The sequence below is a fragment of the Chiloscyllium punctatum genome, chromosome 40 (genome assembly GCF_047496795.1).
Source record: "Chiloscyllium punctatum isolate Juve2018m chromosome 40, sChiPun1.3, whole genome shotgun sequence".
Classification (NCBI taxonomy): Eukaryota; Metazoa; Chordata; class Chondrichthyes; order Orectolobiformes; family Hemiscylliidae; genus Chiloscyllium; species Chiloscyllium punctatum.
The window spans coordinates 38,224,052-38,246,335 of NC_092778.1; the positions used below are offsets into that span (position 1 = coordinate 38,224,052).

General features: G+C 40.9%; 1 protein-coding gene across 17 annotated transcripts in view; it reads left to right on the forward strand.

Annotated features, from left to right (window-relative positions):
• The window catches only part of rbfox1 (RNA binding fox-1 homolog 1), a 1,745,467-nt gene that overhangs the window by 1,691,367 nt on the left and 31,816 nt on the right, over positions 1 to 22,284 (forward strand). For 16 of the 17 annotated variants that reach the window (XM_072559568.1, XM_072559572.1, XM_072559574.1 and 13 more), the window contains 2 exons: positions 9,130 to 9,169; positions 16,126 to 16,190. In XM_072559568.1, the coding sequence (XP_072415669.1) occupies positions 9,130 to 9,169; positions 16,126 to 16,190 (105 nt within the window). Of the gene's footprint in view, positions 1 to 9,129; positions 9,170 to 16,125; positions 16,191 to 21,158; positions 21,192 to 22,284 lie in introns of all 17 variants that reach the window. The other variant, XM_072559565.1, reaches the window with a different exon arrangement.

Below are 22,284 nucleotides of genomic sequence, written 5' to 3' on the forward strand. Positions count from 1 at the left end.
AACCTCATAGTCCCACAATCCCACACCGCCCGTTTCTACCTCCTGCCCAAAATCCACAAACCTGACTGCCCTGGCCTGACCCATCGTCTCAGCCTGCTCCTGCCCCACCGAACTCATCTCTGCATACTTCGACACGGTCCTATCCCCCTTAGTCCAAGAACTCCCCAGCTATGTTCAGGACATCACCCACGCCCTCCACCTCCTCCATGATTTTCGCTTCCCCGGTCCCCAACGCCTTATCTTCACCATGGACATCCAGTCCCTGTATACCTCCATCCCCCATCACGAAAGACTCAAAGCCCTCCGCTTCTTTCTTTCCTGCCGTACCAACCAGTACCCTTCCACTGACACCCTCCTTCGACTGACTGAACTGGTCCTCACTCTGAACAACTTCTCTTTCCAATCCTCCCACTTCCTCCAAACCAAAGGAGTAGCCATGGGCACCCACATGGGCCCCAGCTATGCTGCCTCTTCGTTGGATATGTGGAACAGTCCATCTTACGCAGCTACACTGGCACCACCCCCCACCTTTTCCTCCACTACATCGATGATTGTATCGCCGCTGCCTCGTGCTCCCACGATGAATCCACAGTTCATCCACTTTACTAACACCTTCCACCCTGACCTCAAATTTACCTGGACCGTCTCAGACTCCTCCCTTCCCTTCCTAGACCTCTCCATTTCTATCTCGGGTGACCGAATCAACACAGACATTTACTATAAACCAACCAACTCCCACAGCTACCTAGATTACACCTCCTCCCACCCTGCCCCCTGTAAAAATGCCATCCCATATTCCCAATTCCTTCGTCTCCGCCGCATCTGCTCCCAGGAGGACCAGTTCCAATACCAAACAACCCAGCTGGCCTCCTTCTTCAAAGACTGCAATTTCCCCCCAGGCGTGATCGACAATGCTCTCCACCACATCTCCTCCACTTCCCGCTCCTCTGCCCTTGAGCCCCGCCCCTCCAATCGCCACCAGGACAGAACCCCACTGGTCCTCACCTACCACCCCACCAACCTCCATATACGTCATATAATCCGTCGTCATTTCCGCCACCTCCAAATGGACCCCACCACCAGGGGTATATTTCCCTCTCCTCCCCTATCAGCATTTCAAAAAGACCACTCCCTCCGTGACTCCCTCGTCAGATCCACACCCCCCACCAACCAAACCTCCACTCCCGGCACCTTCCCCTGCAACCGCAAGAAATACAAAACTTGCGCCCACACCTCCCCCCTTACTTCCCTCCAAGGCCCCAAGGGATCCTTCCATATCCGCCACAAATTCACCTGCACCTCCACACACATCATTTACTGCATCTGCTGCACCCGATGTGGCCTCCTCTATATTGGGGAGACAGGCCGCCTACTTGCAGAACGTTTCAGAGAACACCTCTGGGACACCCGGACCAACCAACCCAACCATCCTGTGGCTCAACACTTTAACTCCCCCTCCCACTCCACCAAGGACATGCAGGTCCTTGGACTCCTCCATCGCCAGACCATAGCAACACGACAACTGGAGGAAGAGCGCCTCATCTTCCGCCTAGGAACCCTCCAACCACAAGGGATGAACTCAGATTTCTCCAGTTTCTTCATTTCCCCTCCCCCCATCTTATCTCAGTCCCAACCCTCGCACTCAGCACCACCTTCCTAACCTGCAGTCTTCTTCCTGACCTCTCCGCCCCCACCCCCACTCCGGCCTACCATCATCACCTTATAACACTCACTTTAACCTCCTTCCACCTATCACATTTCCAACGCCCCCTCCCCCAAGTCCCTCCTCCCTACCTTTTATTTTAGCCTGCTTGGCACACTTTCCTCATTCCTGAAGAAAGGCTCATGCCCGAAATGTCGATTCTCCTGCTCCTTGGATGCTGCCTGACCTGCTGCGCTTTTCCAGCAACACTTTTTCAGCTCTGATCTCCAGCATCTGCAGTCCTCACTTTCTCCTAAGCATGTGGATTGGCTAGAAAATGTACACCTAATTCCAAATTGCCTTATTTACAAGTGATGATCGTCTACATGACATTACTTCCTGATACATGACTTGACAAGCACTCTGTGAAATCATCCCTTTTGCATCAGCTTGTTTTAGCTTACTAACTTCTGAGGTCTTTACCAAGATAATGTGAAACCAGTAGAACAATTTGTGCATTTGATTAGTGTATATAGTGACACCTAATGATTAACTACCACCCCAAATATCCCAATTGCTATGTAGTCTCCAAAACACCAATACCTTACCACAAAAATCATGTATGACTCTACAATCATTGCAGATGCCTAAAACAAGTTACTTTCAAAAGACGATACTTGTTTCTTTTTTTTTAAAAGACCTGTTCCATACTTCAAATTACAAAACTAAGCCACTTTAAAACCTAGCCTTTTTAACTGAAAACATTTTACCTCAAAGCATTTTCATATTTGTTAGCCTATATTCATATTGAGCCAAATAAACAATAATAGAAATGTAAGCCCATCACTTTATTTTTGTCCTGGGCTATACAGCTATTCTTCCTTACAAAATGTGTATTGCAACTAACTCCAAATAAACAAAAAAAACCTCACTTACTTAATCAAGGGGGGATTATTAAAATTAACTCAATCTAACATTGTTTCTTAGTGGTTGACCTTGTGAAGTTTGAATTTCAGTCTGTCTGCCTCACTGATAGCATGATCAAACAATGAATATTAATCAAATCAATAATCGGGGTCTGCAGTAGTTATAACTCACAAGTTAGCCATATTAGATAGCTAACCCGACACCACATAGAATTATGTAGCATTTTGAGGCACGGACATAAGCAATCAACCTAATATGGGTAAGTAAAGTTTCAATTTCTCAGGAAACCAAAGGGTTCAGAAAATAGGCAGGAAGGTGGAGTTGAGGCAGCGGGTCACCCACTCTTGTTTTTAGTGTGAACTTGAGGTCTGCTCTTGCTCCTACTTCTTATGCTGTGACTACGCCAATGTTTATGCTCCAAGTGAGCCTCATTGCACCTCACCTCATCTCATCCCATCAACATATCCTTCTCTTCCCTTTTCCCTTCTGTGCTTGTCCTCTCAAATTTTACCCTTAAATGCATCTATTCTAATGGATAGCTTCATGTCTATCAGTGTGATTAGTGATGTCCCAGAGCCCACACAATTATTTCCTTACGAACAACATTAGCTAAACCCAGAAACACAAATAGAAATTGCTGGAAAAGCTCAGCAGGTCTGGCAGCATCTGTGGAGAGAAATCAGAATTCATGCTTCAGGTTGAGTGGGTCACTTGACCTGAAACATTAACTCTGGTTTCTTCCCACAGATGCTGCCAGACTTGCTGAGCTTTTCCAGCAATTTCTGTTTTTGTTTCTGATTTACAACATCCACAGTTCTTCCAGTTTTTAATTAGCTGAATCCATTTGTTTCCTTTCTTGATTCCTTTCAGAACATTGAGTCTGTCAGCTCAATTTAGTGGACCTGTTGCCTATTCCACTTAAATCTTTGATACTGGCTGACTCCATTTGTACACATAAGCTTCATACCCAAATTGGTCAAGTGACCCTGAATTTTATGTTGAAGCATTTTGTCAACTGACATAGCTGTAGTCAGCTTCCTTTTGAACAAATTTCTACTGTGTATTTGTTTGATGCTATTAGACTATTAAATCAAACTGCAAGCTCGGCTCACTCTCCCCTTAACATCGGTTCCTTAAACTCGTATCTTCAAGATCCTTGTCAGTTGTCTTCATCTTTGACATCTTCACTGCCTTCTGCTCCTGGAGATTTCTCCTAAGCAGCTCAGAACGTATCCCTTTACTTGGAGACCACTACTAACAGCAACTCTGCTGTTGCAGGAATGAACTTGATTTTGACCCCTTCCTCTGTCTGAGTAATAAACCTCAAGTCAGACAACACCTTAACAGTTATCTCCCTGACTGGTTTGATGGTCAATTAATTGAAACCACAATACCCCTTGGAAATGCTGTTTTGAACTCACTGTTCAATGTGATTTTCTGACCATTTTGAAATAAAACGATCAACCTTAACAACTGAAAACTGACATCGATTTTCCCTCAATTTTAGAACCCAAATTCCCTCCAATATATTACAACCCTTCATCACATCACCGTGGAACACCTACATGGTTGCAGTGGAGATTCAGTTACTGTGTATGATAACACCAGCCTCTGCAGTGTCCTTGCACAAGCAACATGGCAAGTTAGAATTAAACAAATGACCTCTCATCTTTCCAAGCTTTAAGTATGATTGCTTCAAACATTTGGGACCCAAAAGACAACCAGAACTCACAACAGGGAGAATTAGTACGTGACAAATGTGGTTGATTCATTCACTAGGGGCAATCAATCTAACTTCTCCTGATCAGAAGATGTTATGTTGCCAGAAATGGCTGAAAACCAGAAGTTTACTTCCCATAAAACCAGTGCTTTTGGTCACAGTGATAACTGATTGTAGCAATCAGATTTCCAAGCAGATAAAAGATTCCCACAGGAAAGGAGCTTCCACAGCAGTCACTGTTGATCAAGCAGAAATGTACTTGTGGTAAGCTAAATTAGCACATGAGGGAGAGAGGAATAGAAGGAGATACGTTGATTGGGTGAGAGAAAGTGAATAGACTGGGAGGAAGAGTGTGAATTGTTGATCAATTGGCCAGATTCTGTGCTATAAATTACTGCAGAATTACTCCTTCAGTTCTCATTTTGTGACTCGCATCTTCCCTTTGCATGTTTAAATTCAGATATTTGTTTTGTTAATATACAAACATGTTGAAGCTGCTTAAGTATGGAAGAGAGAAGAATACATCCATTTACAGTAATTTATTTATATTGCTGAGTAAACATGCCGACCTCCTTCATTTCTCCTTTTCCATGCTGTGTGAATATCTAAATACTTCTTACGTTTGAGTTCAAATCACACTACTGTACTCTCAGTTTTTGATTTTTCAAGCTTTGCAAGTATTTTCAGTCCCTATTTTATAATCAGATGAGCCTTTTTTTTCTCTCTTCAATTGTGTTTGCATGTAAATACTTCCAACTGAAGATTCCTTCCATTTTCCTGATTATAAGTACCAATCTTTTTAAAGCCTGTTCATTTTTTTTTTCTTTGCACTTTTTCATTTTCAGTCTATTACCTCTTTTTTAACCACTGATCATAGCATCATTGGTAGGGACAGCCTGTAGTCCGTTTATTTCCACAATCAATGGCTATTGTACAGCTCAACTGTCAGATAGTCAGTCAGAAGATACCGGGTTTGTTGGATGGATGTGTATTTTCCATCGTTATGTTTGTTCAAACAATTATCAGTGAGCTGGTTAATGCCTTATCCTTCCTGTTTTATTCCCCACCAAATTTGTCCTAATTTGTTCTACTGTTTATTTAGCCAGAATAGTAGCATGGTCTGAGCTGCAGAGTTCAACACAGTTTGATCATCAGCCATCAGCTCAGTGATCTTCTTTCTCTCGAGCAGTCCCTAAAGACAAAGGATAGCTTAAATATTGGTAAACTTGCTTTTCCCTTAATTGTCCCTGAATGGTCCAGTGTCCCAGATGAAATCGCATCAAGTTTACGTCTTTGCTGCCTGTGCTTAATTTGTTGTTGACACCCAGATCTCATGAAAGGAAAGGTGAGCTTTTGGAGATGTGTCCCTGCTCCAGCCTGGAAAGAAACCACACTGAATAAGTTCATGACTACAACTGCCTCCATTGTAAATGCAGTCTACACCCTCCATTGGGGGTTGTGTGTCTCTGGCTGCAATAGTTGCTCGATGTCAGTGAGTGTCTGAGCAGAAGCAGCAGAAATACCATTCCTCACTTGAGTTTAATGTAGCAGAATTGGTTCCACAGTATCGGTGCTGGGTCCACTTTGGTTTGTCATTTATATAAATGATTTGGATGAGAATGTCGAAAGCATAGTTAGTAAGTTTGTGGATGACACCAAAATTGGTGGTATAGTAAACAATGAAGAAGCTTATCTAAGATTCCAAAGAGGGCAATTCCGTCAATAGGCTGAGGAGTGGCAGATGGAGTTTAATTTGGATAAATGCACAATATTGCATTTTGGTAAAACAACAATAGCAGGACCAATTAATGGTAGGGCTCTGGATGGAGTTGTAGAACAGAGAGATCTAGTGGTCAAATACATAATTCTTTTAAATTTACCTCACATGGAGACAGGGTGGTAAGAAGGCATTTATCATGCTTGTCTTCATTTGAGTATAGGAGTTGGGATGTCATGTTGAGGTTGCGTAGGTTGATGGTGAGGCCTCTTTGGCAGAACCGTGTACAGTTTGGGTCACCCTGCATAGAGGAAGGATATTATTATATTGCAGAGGTTTCAAGAATGATTAACCAGGAAGTTGCCTGGACTTGAGGGTTTGAGTTCTAAGGATAGTCTGGATAGGCTGGGACTTTTTTCACTGGAGTTTAGGAGGTTGAGGAGTGACTCTATCGACCTGTATAAAATCATTAGGGGTATAGATAAGATAAAGAACAAGAGTCTTTTCCCTAGGGTGGGAATGTTCAAAGATAGGGGGCATATTTTTGAGGTGAGAGGAGAAAGATTTAAAAAGGACATGAGGGCCAATGTTTTTTTACAAACAGAGTGATTTATATGCGGAATGATCTGCCAGAGGAAGCAATGGATGCAGGTACAATTACAACATTTAAAAGACGTTTGGATAAGTATACAAATGTGAAAGGTTTGGAGTGATGGGCCAAATGTAGGCAAGTGGAAGCAGTTTGGTTTGGGATGATGGTTGACGTGGACTAGTTGGACTGTGTTTTTCTATGCTGTATGACTCTGACTCTGTAAATCCTGGGTGGATATTAACTTCAACTAAAAATGCCTCTACCTGTCCTTGTTCCTTTTCGAGCATCTTATTCTTCTCTCCTTGCCTCAGAAAATTCTCCCTGATGTGCTGTAGGCCAAGAGGAGCCTGGACTGGGAGCAAAGATGTGATCAGAACTATTGAAGCCAGAACTAAGGCCTTTACTGTGTGCTGTACATTTCACTTGTAATGGAGCTTCCAGTCATTATCAGTACAAACTGCCAAACAGTTCTTCCAATGGCACACAAGTCCATCGAATTCAGACAACAGTACCCCTGCGAGTGTTTCATGGTAATTCCTGATGGTGTACAATGTGAGCTTAAGAGAGGGTGTTCCCCATGTACTTAGGTCGAAAATGGCATGACTAATCACAAGGTGGTGTTTCACACAGGCCAATGTCACAATCTGCCTGGCCTGCATTCTTTTAGCCACACATATGCCGTCAGTAAGATGGCATCCAGCACGACCTATAACACTGCAGATATCTAAAATGACATCCGTAACACCCAAAGCACAACTGAATTTTGCGACCCGTATTTCTCTGGCTTCTGAAGCATACAAGACTGGACGTGATTGCATTAGATCAGCTTGCTGAAACTATTAACACAGCAACTGCCCAGAAACAGGATTTGCTGGATCACCTTTCAAGTATATTCCTGGTCAATATGTTAAGTATTTTCTGTTACTGATATGAGATGTAACTGTAATGAGATAAATTCAGGTTGCTTTAACTCTGTTTGAAGTGAACAGAAATCTAAAATATGAAACTTCACCGTGTTTAGCAAACATTGACCAATGTATGGTTAGAATTGAAAATAAAACCATCCCATTGTCACTCCAACAGGATCTCTCTAGATTGGATTGAGATTAGAAAGGAGATAAAAACAATGACTGCAGATGCTGGAAACCAGATTCTGGATTAGTGGTGCTGGAAGAGCACAGCAGTTCAGGCAGCATCCAAGGAGCTTCAAAATCGACGTTTCGGGCAAAAGCCCTTTATCAGGAATAAAGGCAGTGAGCCTGAAGCGTGGAGAGATAAGCTAGAGGAGGGTGGGGGTGGGGAGAAAGTAGCATAGAGTACAATAGGTGAGTGGGGGAGGGGATGAAGGTGATAGGTCAGGGAGGAGAGGGTGGAGTGGATAGGTGGAAAAGGAGATAGGCAGGTAGGACAAGTCCGGACAAGTCATGGGGACAGTGCTGAGCTGGAAGTTTGGAACTAGGGTGAGGTGGGGGAAGGGGAAATGAGGAAACTGTTGAAGTCCACATTGATGCCCTGGGTTTGAAGTGATCCGACGCTGAAGATGAGGCGTTCTTCCTCCAGGCGTCTGGTGGTGAGGGAGCGGCGGTGAAGGAGGCCCAGGACCTCCATGTCCTCAGCAGAGTGAGAGGGGGAGTTGAAGTGTTGGGCCACGGGGCGGTTTGGTTGATTGGTGCGGGTGTCCCGGAGATGTTTCCTAAAGTGCTCTGCTAGGAGGCGCCCAGTCTCCCCAATGTAGAGGAGACTGCATCGGGCGCAACGGATACAATAAATGATATTAGTGGATGTGCAGGTAAAACATTGATGGATGTGGAAGGCTCCTTTAGGGCCTTGGATAGAGGTGAGGGAGGAGGTGTGGACGCAGGTTTTACAGTTCCTGCAGTGGCAGGGCAAGGTACCAGGATGGGAAGGTGGGTTGTAGGGGGGCGTGGACCTGACCAGGTAGTCACGGAGGGAACAGTCTTTGCGGAAGGCGGAAAGGGGTGGGGAGGGAAAGTCCATTGTTCAAGTTCTGTCAGCCCGAAGCTTTATTAAACCTGTAGTATAGGACTCCTAACATTGAATAAACATATTCCATTTCACACCAGCATTCGCCCAGCTCCTCTGATCAGAATAATTACTTTCAAAATGTTTTCAGCAAGGTGAAACTATTATGCACATCTACTTCAGAACCAATACATACCTCCCTGTGTTGCAATTTCATTTGGCAAACACCTACATTGATTGTTTTTGCTACTGGTCTATAGTAAGCTGATAAGAGCATATTATGACAGGACAAATGCATCATACCATATACTACGTGGCTTTGCTTCTGTGATTCCAGCATTCCCACTAATTTATTCAATGTTTCCCACGTCAGAAACTTTTTAATTGTTTTACAATTTTTTTTTTCTCAAGAAATCTGTTCAGCAACCTAAAGCATTGGTATCGTAACCTTTATTGAACTAACTGTTTTGACAAAATAGTTGATGTATATTCTTGCAAGTGAAAATGCATTAATTTGAATGTTTCTTTTTGTGTGTAAATCTTTCTAGTGTTGTTTACCAAGATGGATTTTATGGTGCCGACATTTATGTAAGTACATGTATATACAATCTTCGCACATTTCTATAACTCTTGCAAGTTTACTCAGGATTGCCCCTTAGTTTCGACTTTATTATACTGCATATCGAAAAGCATAATGCTAAAAATCAATTATGCATCTGAGCTCAATACTTACAATATTTTACAGTATTATTTTGAAATAGTTTTAGTCGATTGAGAGCTGTTTGTCTCTCATTTGTGTTATCTGAGTACAGAAAATGCGATCACTTAACATATTAAAATGATGTATAGTAGCATTACTCTTTTCCAGTTAATGAATGGAATTGTAAATGACTTCCATTTTGTTAAAGTTTTTTTTTCCATTTAGTTTCTAAACATTTCATGCCATTTTCTGTTCTATTTTTGGAGAGTTTTGTAGGCATTTTGCTGGTGTCTTTATTATGTGTGATATCGGCAGATTTTATGGTATAAGAATAATGTTGCTCATTAAAGTGATAGATGGGAGAATGACATCAAAGTATTATTAATGGCTGCTTCCAGTGGCATTATTTAGCTTTCCTACCTCAGGCAAGCTTGACCAGTTCACATTGTGCTAACTTGTAGGCTGTGACATAGTTTCCAAAAATACATACAGTAGCTGGTACACAATTGAAGATTCTGAGCTCCTTAGGACATATGAAAGATTCAAATTTGCATTGAACAACCAAGTCACTGGTTTTCCAAAGGAGGGTGTCCCAATTTTCAGTTGAGTCATCAGGTGAATACTTAGAATCATGGAATCACAGAATCCCTACAGTGTGGAAACAGGCTATTTGGGCCATCAGATCCATACTGCCCCTGCAAAACGTTTCCCACCCAGACCCACATCTCTATCTTATCCCTATACCCTTGCATTTCGCATGGCCAATCCACCTAACCCGCAAATCTTTGGAATTGACTAGACTTTGCAATAGTGCCTTGCTCCATCTCATTGACATCCATGATGCAACATGAAAATACAATAAAGGAATCTGTCTTTCCCAAAACAAAGCAATGTGTGGGCAGCACGGTGGCACAGTGGTTAGCACTGCTGCCTCACAGTGCCAGAGACCCGGGTTCAATTCCCGCCTCAGGCGATTCTCTGTGTGGAGTTTGCACATTCTCCCCGTGTCTGTGTGGGTTTCCTCCGGGTGCTCCGGTTTCCTCCCACACTCCAAAGATGTGCAGGTCAGGTGAATTGGCCATGCTAAATTGCCCCTAGTATTAGGTAAGGGGTAGATGTAGGGGTATGGGTGGGTTGCGCTTCGGCGGGGCGGTGTGGACTTGTTGGGCCGAAGGGCCTGTTTCCACACTGTAAGTAATCTAATCAAAGGAATAATAGAATGTTTGCAGCACAGAAAGAGCCTATTCAGCCGACTGTGTTCATGCAGCTCTCTAATAATGCATCTCATCGAGAACCCTCACCCAACACTTCCTCAAAATCCTGCAAAATATTTCTCTCCAAATTATTATCCAATTTTCTTGTGAAGCTTCCTTTACTACACTCTCTCATAATGTCTGTTCGAAGTCCATCCACTTGTTGTGTACAAACATTTTCCTGATACCACAACTGGTTCTTTTGCCAATCAGGTTGTCAGTATTCTTTAGTTCTGGAATTTTCTGCCAATGTGACCAATATTTCCATATCCATCATATCCAGACCCATCAAGATTTTGAATGCCTCTATCTAAACTTCTCTTCTCCAAGGAGAACAGTCCCAGCTTCACCAACCTATCGAAGTAACTGAAGTTCCTCATCCCTGGATTGATTCTTGTAAATCTTTTCTGCAGCCTCTGAAATATCTTCATATTCATCTTGTTGTACATACTTAGAATTGGTCAGAGTATTCTAGTTGAGGTTGAACTCATTTTGATATTTATTACATATGAGTAAATATTCATTAATTATAAATGTTTACTCACATTTATTATAACTTGATTTTGTGTACTATATGTTCCTATTTTGAAGCCCAGTATCCTCCAAGCTTAACTAACCCTTTCTCAACCTGTTCTGACATCTTCAGTGTTGTAATCACATATACCAAGGTCCCCTTGCTCCTGCACCCACTTTATAATTGTGTCCACCCATCATTTTATCTAACAAAATGAATCATTTTGAACTTCTCTGCATTAAATTTCCTTTGCCACTTGACTACCCATTGCACAAGCCTGTATGCACCCTCTTGAAGATGGTCAGTACCCTCTTCAAAATTTGTAAAATCTTCTAATTTTCTGTTACCTCTTCATTTCAATCAAGTTTAAAATTATGACTTGCTCATTAACATAGATCTAGAAAAGCAGGGATTCTCATGCTAATCCCTGGAGAACTTCACTCTATAATTTTTTTTCCATAAATTAACCAATTGTTCACAACTACTCCCAGTTTCCTGTCACTCAGCGAATTTCATATTCATGCTGCTCCTGTTCCTTTTATTCATTGGGTCTGAATTCTGCTGGTGAGTTGCCATGTGACATCTTATCAAATGTCTTTTGGCAGTCAATGTACACCCCATCAAACAAATGAGCCAGATTAACCAAATAGGAAATGATGAGTTTTGATTTTAGAATTTGTCGATTCTAAGACTGAAGGTTGTATAGAGTTGGAAATGCTGCAAAAATGAAGATATAAGAGAAAGTAAAACTATTAAAGCTCTGAAAGTAGTACGTTTCTGAAGCCTACGAAGTTAGATGTTGAATTAAGACACTTGCTGCTTGAGACATATGAGCAGAAAAACTCCGAATTGTTGCTTAAGGCTCATCCAGCTTTTAAGCTTGTATTTTTGTGTTTTGAACCTTAAAATTATTTTTCTCCATTATTTGAATTAGCACTATTTATTGTTCAGATCAAGTTTAAGACAAGTTTAGCACTTTTTTTTGGCAATAATACCTGTTCATTTGAAGATGATGATGACATAGCATTTCTTCAGGGCAAAGACATATTCAAATTTCAAAATAAATTAAAACAACACACTAATTTTTAATACTTTGCAAAATAAATGCATTTTATATCATGTTGGAGTCTAACTCATTAGAATTTTCCCCTGGAAGCTGTCATCATTGAGTTTTCCTTCCAATATCGTGCAATTAAATCTCAGTCCTCCAAGTTTAAATTGATTAAATTTAATTGACAGAAATATAAAAATGCATTAGACAACATGTGAAAATATAAATTACACTGGCTTCTCAGGCATTGCAATTCATCTCTCTGAAATTATGAAAAATTATAGCACATGAAACTTTAGTAAACAGAAGAGAAACTTTTGATGTAAAGGGAAAAATATGGCACAGAAATCCCTCTTCAGTACTCAAAACCCTAAGTTCTTTCTTTTTGAATTTGGTGATACACAAATCATATACTTTTATGTTTTCAAAGGTTCAGTATTAGTTCCAAAATTGAAAAGGAATGGTTTATTGGTTTTGTGGGTTATTCATTTTTTTTACATTCCAAACATTATTTTTGTTTCATTACAGAGTAGTATGTCAAGAATCTGTGTATGGCAATAAGTTACTGCAGGTATAAAGTACTGGATAATGAGCAAAGCATCATATTGTATGAAGATTGCTGTTAAATATTTTTACTAAATGTTTCTGAGATAAAAGGGGCAAGTGTTGATGCAGGAAGGTTTCATTTTGAGTGACTGTTAACCATTTTCAGGCAGTTTGGGGACACTGAATAACTAGAGCTTGGAGGTGAATGATGGCAAAATTATTGTGAATGAGTGTTGATTTCAGATGGTAAATCATGGCTAAAAGCTTAGGAATTAGGACTTTTTAAAGTTTTTTTTAACCACTGCACTTGCAAGAATATCCAGTAAGGAGGCTGTCCCAAAGGATAGTGGGGCAGCCACTTCCAACCACATTTTAATTGGATCATAAATGGTGTTTGCTTTATCTATAGAGACTGGATTCTGTATGTTAATTGGCATGCTGAGATCATTTAGAAATGGTTGATATAACACTGTGGCCCATTGAACAGGAAGCTCTGCTGTTCTCACAGTTTGACAATCGATGCATCACTGCCCACAACTCATTCTGAATGTGCATTTGTTTGTCCTGTTGCTTAATTGAAGATCCATAATTACCCTAACTTCAAGAAAAAATCAAGAGCTAGTTTAATTAAAATCTAATTTCCACAAGAATGACCTAAAACCAACTTGTATGTTTTTCACAAATCAAGTTTTTTTTTTAACAGAGCCAACAAATGCATAAGTATTGATATGTTAGGCATATCTTGAGAGAATATATTGGACCCTTCAGTATTTTCAACATTTGCGCAGCAGGTGGTCAATTTCTTTGTACAAAGTTGTACATTGTACTTGAGCAGATCAAGCTTGTGTGGCTGTAAGTGAATAGGCATACAGTCACCACTTCTCAAGCACACAATACATTCAGATCAGTAGCATGGACTGGTGCTTTTTTATATATTTATTCTTGGATTATATTTTCTGTGTCATCTCACACTTAAACCTAAAAGATTGATTTAATGAATGCTAATTTATCAAACTTACACATTTTAGATTCAAGGATTATACAAAGGATAATAAATTACATTTTAAAACTGTTATGAGCGTGGACTTCACACAATCAATCAAGTTAGTGAGGAGTAGTTTACTATGCCATTAAATGATTCATTTAGCCCAGCCAAATAAGACTTTTATTTTCTTTCTTGTTAAAAATTTAATAACCTCTCCTTCTTTTGGTTTGCCTAAATAGGACAGTTGACCTGACCATGTCTGCCAATCCTGCTGCTCAATTAACAGTTAGGGGAAGGTGAGGACTGCAGATGCTGGAGATCAGAGGCAATAAGTGTTGTGCTGGAAAAGCACAGCAGGTCAGGCAGCATCCAAGGAGCAGGAGAGCCAATGTTTTGGGCAAAAGCCCTTCATAAGAAATGGAGAGGGGGGTGGGGGTGGGGGGAGGGGGGTGCTTGCAGGTGGTGGTGGAGTGGGGGGGGGGGGGGGGGAGCTGAGCGATAAATAGGAGGGGAAGGCAGCCAGGAAGGTGATAGGTGGATGCAGGTGAGGGGTCATGGTGATAGGTCAGAATGGAGGGTGGAGTGGATAGGTGGGAAGGAAGATGGGGAGGTGGGACAGTTCAAGAGTGTGGTGCCAATAGAGATGGGATGAGATGGGGGGAGGGGAAATGAGTAAACTGGTGAAATTGATGTTGATGTCATCTGGTTGGAGGGTCCCAAGGCAGAATATGAGGCGTTCTTCCTCCAGTTGTCATGTGTATAGGATTTGTTGGTCGAGGAGTCCCAGGAACTGCATGTCCTTTGCGGAGTTGAAGTGGTCGCTACAGGGCGGTGGGGTTGGTTGGTGCGTGTACCCTGGAGATGTTCTCTGAAACGTTCCGCACGTTGGTGTCCTGTCTCCCCAATCTAGAGGAGACCACATTGAGAGCATCGGACACAGTAGATGAGGTATTGGAGGTGCAGGAAAATCTCTGCTGGATGGGCAAGGATCCTTTGGGGCCATGGAGTGAGGTGAGGGGGGAGGTTTGAGCGCAGATCTTTCAATTCCTGCGTTGGCCGGAGAAGGTGCTGGGAGTGGTGGGTGGGTTGGTGGGGGGGACAGGGCCCTGATGAGGGCATTGTGGAAGGAATGATGATAGAGGTGTGGGTGGAAATATATCTCTGCTGGTGGGGTCTGACTGTAGGTGGCGGAAATGTTAGTGGGTAATGTATTGTATCTGGAGATTGGTGGGGTGGACGGTGGGGACGGGGACGGGTGGGGGGTTCTATCCTTGTTGTGGTTGGAGGGGTGAGGTTCAAGGGTGGAGGTGCAGGAAGTGGAGGAGATCTGCTGGAGGGCATTGTTAATTATGTGGGAGGGGAAATTGTGGTCCTTGAACTTGGAGGCCATCTGGGATGTTCTGGAATGGAATTACTTCTCCTGGGAGCAAATGAGGTGGAGGAATTGGGAGTGAGTGATAGTGTTTTTACAGGAAGGCGGGGTGGGTAGAGGTGTAGACCAGGTAGCTGTGGGAGTTGGTGGGTTTGAATAAGATGTCTGTGTTGAGTCGGTCACCAGAAATGGAGATGGAGAGGTCCAGAAAAGGGAGGAAGGTGTCCGAGATGATCCAGGTGAACTTGAAGTCAGGATGGAAGGTGTTTGTGAAGTTGTGAACTGTTCAACCTCCTCATGGGAGCATGAGGTGCTGCCGATACAGTCATCGATGCAGGGGAGGGAAAGGTGGGGAATAGTGTCAGTGTAATTGTAGAAGATGGACTGTTCCACGTACCCACCAAAGAGGCAGACATAGCTGGGGCCCATGCGGGTGCCCGTGGTATGAGAACAGCATAGAAGACTCTGCCAGTGGCTTTTTGCTTTACTCCAGTTAAAATGTATATGTGTATCCTAAGCAATATCTTTCACTGATGACTGAGCTAAAATTGGAAGTCCTGTCCATAAGAAGCAAAGGCATGCACTACTGTCCTATATTGAATGATTCCATACACTGATGCACCAATACAATGCATCACTGGACCGTCCATATCATTTATCCTTTAAAATACCTGTGTTTGTGCATAATGATAGATACTGGTGTCTATTTTAGATTATCAAGATTCAGAACATTCATTATTTGTCAAGAAAATCTGAGTCCAATCACTTATTCTGTCTCTCAAGATCAAAGAAGAATTCCCATACTTTGTAACATATTACAACTATAAGGATGCTGAGATATTGCTTATCCTCTTCATCACCTGCAAAATAAAATCACAGGCCAAATCTAACTTGACAAATGATGTGATAGGCTATAGCAAAATAGCAACAAGAATTGTACGTTCCATACAGCAAGAAGAGTTGCAAATTCATGTTTCATCCGATAAACAAATTCCATTGAGTTTATCAAATATGAAATCATTAGTTCAGACAAAATAACACTGTTCCATTAGTGTTGAAAATACTGAGCATCCTGTGCTATGGACTTGCAGATAGACTGAGGTGCTTTTTTTTGTTGTTTCAGGGTGGGTACACTGCCTACAGGTATGCCCAACCTGCTACTGCCACTGCTACTGCCTACAGTGACAGGTAAGGAACCCTTACCTTTGTGTATTTATCACATTGTAAATCATATGATACAGTACGAGTTTTTAAAAAAAAGCTGCTTCCCAGAAAATCATGGATTATTTCTCAAACAAATAATAATGTTGAATTGTAAATTTATGGAAGCACTGCTTTAAGGGTAATGTGGCTGCTCTAAATTGTTTGAGTCATGACATTGTTTCTACAATGTTATTTGAGATAGGCCAATTTCTAATCACCGATTTTGATTGGCTCTGAATTTGCAGCTATTTTGCGTAAAATTCTGAAGGAGGTTTCTAATCCTAATAAGAAAATACTGACTTGCCTTCCAGAATGAACTTGCTTTAATTCAATTTGAAAATCTAACTTGGTTCAATGAAAACCGAGTTGAAAAGAGCAAATTGGCTTGAGTCTCAGTGTTTAGCCACAGTCTAAATTGAATTTAGCAAAGTCCATTGCTCGCAAAAGAGCAAATTGAGAGTTTTCAAACATTTTCCACTTCCATTGTAACTTGAAGTGCCCTGAGAAGTCACAAAAATACATTACATCCCCATCCTCCGCAATCAGCAGAGAAAAAGGCAGCACTCAATTCTTACTGACAGTCCAGTAGATGGCTTTACACGACATATTACTTCAGTAATGGTTGACTCTTAGCTCCCTGAAATATAGTCAATGTTTCATCTACCCTAAACCCCAAGTGAAATAAGCTGCACCCTTGGTGCAGGTCTGAATGACATGACTGTTCTCCATGCTGATCCACCAATGGAAGCAGTTGATTACAACTCAGTACTGCAGACAAGGGAAAATCGGCCAGTAAACCTGCAGATAAAGCTCTCATTCTGTTGATTAATGTATCACACCTCATTTGTTAGTCTTTCCCGAAGAAAAGATTTTTATTGATTTTCTTAACACTTCCAAATTAATTTGCATATGTTGGTTTATTTCATCACAATGATATAATCTCACAAGCAGTGAAAATAAGTTGTGTTTTGAAATGCTGAATGGAAAGTGAAACACGCTCACTAAATAAACATATGATTGAGAGAGGAATATGTTGTTGGGGTTAGATGAAGAAGAATGAGAGGAAGGTTTTGCGGAGAGTAAACGTGGCGTAAGCCAGTTGAAATGAAATGTCATTGAATACCTAAGTAGAGGAAAAAATAGAATTAATTTTCAAATTTAAAAAAAAAGTTTTCATTCACTTATTTGAAACAGCCTTTTTTTTCTGTCTTTCCTCCAACTCCTTTGCTTTTTCTGTCACTTTCAAGCAATCAACTTTGACTGGTTCTGGATTTGCAGTGGTTTTGTGTGGGTAGTCACTGCTCTCTTGTCCATTACCAAGTGACAGTGAGGGCCAGAACACCATGTTGCTGTAGGGACATCACTGCTTATTTCCACCCTCACCCACAATTCACTCAAATGCATTTGATTGTAGGGAACACTGAAGTGCTATGAGAAGCAATAACAGTGAATGATTTTGCTTCCTTCCTTCCCCAGCCTAGGGGACTAAGGCAATTAGTTTCTGCTACCTAGGCAGAGGCTGGAACTGACCTTGCTCAGTATGACTTAATAGCACATTTGGGGTATTCACATTTCTGACTGTTGGAAGAACTAGCAATCTATTTGTACGTATTTTTGGCTGAGACATGTCACTTGAAAACAAATTTACTGGGGTGTCTTTGGAGATCCAAACCAGAATTGGCCTGGACCAATATTAGATTTGGTTGAGGAATTAAAAACAGAAGTTCCTAAAAACATGTAACAACTCTGGTAACATCTGCAGAGATACAAATAAAGTTAACATTTGAAGCATGAGGCCGAAGTTTCAAAGTGGGGTCGGGAATGTGACAGTTGGATGAATGCTGGTTCCCAAACCTATTCGTAGTCAGCAGTGCTGTTTTTGAATTGAAATTGTTTTATTGGCCCGGAGGCAACCCCAGCTTCCAATCACAGGCAGTGAGTGCTTCCAGGTAGCTGGAGCTGTGACAAAAGCAGGTGGCTGCCATGTTGTGGACTGTCATTTCTCAGATGTCCAGCAGCATTTTTGAGGATAAGAGGTACCATGTAGGGGAAACAAAATAGAGGTCCAACCAGCTCAAGCTTGTTCCAAGTTGTCCCAAAGACAAAGACAATAAAACTTTACTTCTGGCTTCATGATGAACGTGTCCACTAGAATGTTCAGGTTTGCAGAAGTAAGATCTTAAATGACATTTTGGCCAGCTTCCTTAACAAGTTCCTCCAGGAACTCATGGGACCTGTATTTGGAACATATGTCCTTCTTCCACTAGCACAGTGATAATTGTACACCATTTCAGAGTCATTGGAATCTTCAGTAGGCCTCTGGGACCACAGCTTTTAAACTGCACCAGCACAACATCCTTTGAAAATTTCACACATTAGCTCTCCTTCGCTCTCCACAGTCACTGCCAGACCTGCTGAATATTTGCAACATTTTCTGTTTGCGATCTCAGATTTCCAGAATGTGCAGTATTCTATCCTTGTATGGGGTTTGGTGGAGGGCTGTTTCAGGATCTAGTTCTAACTTCAAGTTGATCACCTGATCAGATCACAATTACCCCCTGGATAGTAGATAGCTCTGCATACACTTAATTAATAATTGATATCTTTTCTGTGTTGTATCAGTTAATTCATGATTAGTTAATTCATGATAGTAGTAAAGGGAGATTGAGTTATTTAATGATGATAGCCTTTAAATCATGCCCTTTCAATCAAGCCTTGTTCTGTTGTTAGAACTAGCCCATAAGTTTTAAAAAGGCCATGAAGGCTACATAGGTAAGGATTCCAAGGGGGTTGGGTGAGGCAGTAGGGAGGGCATAATGTCTACCAGTCACATTGCTCTTCCAAAAAGAAAAGTAAATTCCAAATGAATGACTTTTAAAATGCATACTCCTCACGAACAATATGCTGGGAATGGTCAAAACTGGCTGAAGGTCAGCCCCCCCGCCCCCATGGAAGCAAGGCCCATCCTCAAGCTACCAGCCTATAAGGTTGATTAACTGACCTAGCAATTGCAGCAGTGCCAGTCCTCAGTAGTAGACATTGCTGGGATTGCAAACATCTCAGTGCGGAAGAGTGAGGTAGGCCTGGCTTCTAGGGCAGGAAGGGATTGGTCATTCTCGCCGGGGGGAGGGAGCCGAGAGGCCAGGTGGGGAGGGACAAAGGTTGGGTTGGGGTAGTCTGATACATACAGAATCACTGTCACCGTCCCCCAGTTCCACTTTGTTACAAAAAGCAGTTTCAAAAATGCAGTTTAAATTATTGCAACCCCTCCCAATCACCGCGTCCCAAAATAAAACATCCCCTTGCAGGGAAACTAAAATCACGGCTGTTGTCGACAGGAGAGGTTTTAATTGTAATCAGTTCTGTTGCTAAACTTTCTAAATGTTCTGCCAAAGTATGAGTCAGTATATTTCATTCAAAGGAAACTGAAGTTTCAACTCATTCAGTCTTTGCTGCTCTCTGCTCACATGCCATACTCCAGCCACATGAAGCTGATAAATCACCATTCTCATATCTAATTACTGCATATGTCTTGGCTAACTGCCAACAACACCACATTTGTTTCTTGAGAATTGGATTTTCCATTTTGGCGAGTACTTTGTTCTATGAACATTCAGGAAACAGGTTCTTATTTAATAAAGCAGTAAACAAAAGGATCTTTGGAAAGATTTACACCCAAAATATGAAGATAACTGAAATTTGCCATTGTATCCTTATTTGTTTGTTCTGTTAAGTAGTTGAATGCTGACATTTGAAAACTATTGGCAGATTACTTTGTTTGAGACTTTGTTTATCTATAATATTCTTGTATCAACATGGGATTGGCTTAATCTTTTTTTTTATCTGTTACTGTTCATTTAGAGGCAGTCTGGCAACAAGCAAATCCTCCATGTTATCCACACAGAGTTATACCGTTATGTAATGCTCAACATTTTATAACGGAGGAATTTTGTAGATTAATTGTGGATTTGGATCCCTATCTTTTACAACAGTCCAAACATATACAGCAGAATTGAAGCTTCAAATTCCCCTTGCCTTTCATAATTTATAGATCTATTGGCCTTTGAAATGTTCACACTTATGCCAACTGACATGTCACACAGGCTCCCAGCAGGAGTAATCGATCCGAGCAATGCTACCATCACTTTCCATCTCTGTTCTCAAATTTCTTATGAGAGAATGAGAGAAATGCCTTTATAATTGGCACACAGTTTCTTTATCAATACTTCCCAGGTCCCAGATGGAATTTTGATTGACAAGCTATACTTTAACATTTATCCACTTACTCTTGTTTTTGAGATATGCTGACCAACTTCACAGAATGCACTTTAAAATGGAAACTTTTGTTATTTTTAACTGGGTGAAATTCAATATATAGTCCTTCATTATTTTTGAAAATTGTCTTGAGTTTAAAGGTGGCATCCTGGGTGAAGTTATTTGTGCTTGCTCCTAAAATGGCACATGCCCTTTCCTGTGGGGTTCATGCAGAACCATGCTCATTATAGGATTGAATCAAACTGTCCTTACAGTGGTGTAACAAATGTGATGGGGCTTTCCTACTGTTCATGGTCAACTTTTGAGGATAACTTGTTCTTGTCTTTTTCAAATTTAATAGTAAGAGTTTCTATATGTGATTCTCTCCTTTGCCTCTTGTAAATTAGTCAAGCAATTGTCTGGGTTATGCAATAAGACATTGTAAAACTTATGACATATCTATCATAGTCAGCTAATTTGTGTAATTTATTTTAAATTCCAGAATGGATAGGGCTTTTTTATTGCAATATGATAATGTTAAAGATGTACAATATTTTAAGTATCTGGTACAAAATTGAAAACGGTTATAAAGAACTATATTGCCATTGTCTGAATTGGATTGCCTTGTTGACTGATTTTACAATGAATATCAGGACGTCTTAAATCTACTGATTGCTTTGTTTATCTTTGCTTTGGAAGGTTCAGGAGTGTTAAGGCCGTAGAATTTCCTGTGTAAGCAATGTTTTGAATCAATGAAACTACAGTATACTATTGTTTTTGAATTTCTAATCACTCCACACATCGTTTCATTTGTGTCATGTGTAAGGTAGATGTATGTTGTTTGCACGCTTGCACAAAACCTAGAATGCAATAACGCCTGCATATACAACTACAGTCTGTTATTCTTTCACATTATGTTATATTGCATTTTGTTGTCATAGATTTACATTGTATTTTTCGAGTGGAACCCAAAATAAGCCTTCAGTTGTAAATAGCATACTTGAATATGCAGAAAAGCACGTTATTTTATTTTGTTAATTTATTTTTTTTTAAATACTATTTTACAATTTTCTGCAATTTTTTTTGTTACAAGTGAGTTTCATCAGACGTGATTTTGGAATGCAATAAGATTGCACGAATTGTGGCACAGAAATAAATTGATACCAACAAAATGGTCACAAATCACAGGACTAGTTTTTAACAAAAAGCAACAAGGGCCAATGGTTATTTGTTTTGAGTAATCAAACAGCAACAGATCATTGAACACAATTAAGTGAGTACACATTCATCAAGATTATACCCCTGACATGAATTAAACCTTGTTTCAGAAAGATAAACTACTCTTCTTTTATAAACAAAACACAAATAGCAGAACAACTGATTCAAGCTACTATGTATTACACAATGCATGTCCATAGCTAAAATCTTGTCACCAAGTGTGCTGAAAGCATGTTCATTGAAGAGTGTGTAAGTACTAATGGCACTGTAAAGGATTTATGCTGACCCTCTGTCATTTCACACTTAGTAGTACTCTGAAGCCCTTTCGTACCTTATCGGTCTCAGGGAAGAGGGATGGATTGTCATTTTGTCAGTGCATATTCACTTGATGATTCAGTTTATCTGCAAAGCTGTATCACTTCTGACAGATCCATCACAAAAGTTCACTGTGTGGCTTCTTGAGCAAAGCCCCAGGGCAAGGATTTTTTGCCTTGTTTGGCTGCCTGGTGGTTTTTGATTTGATTGGTGCATTTTGTTGTGTAAAGTGTACTGGCTTGTGTATCATAGCTTGCAACCAGGGTTCCTTTCTTGAAAATCATTGAACTAC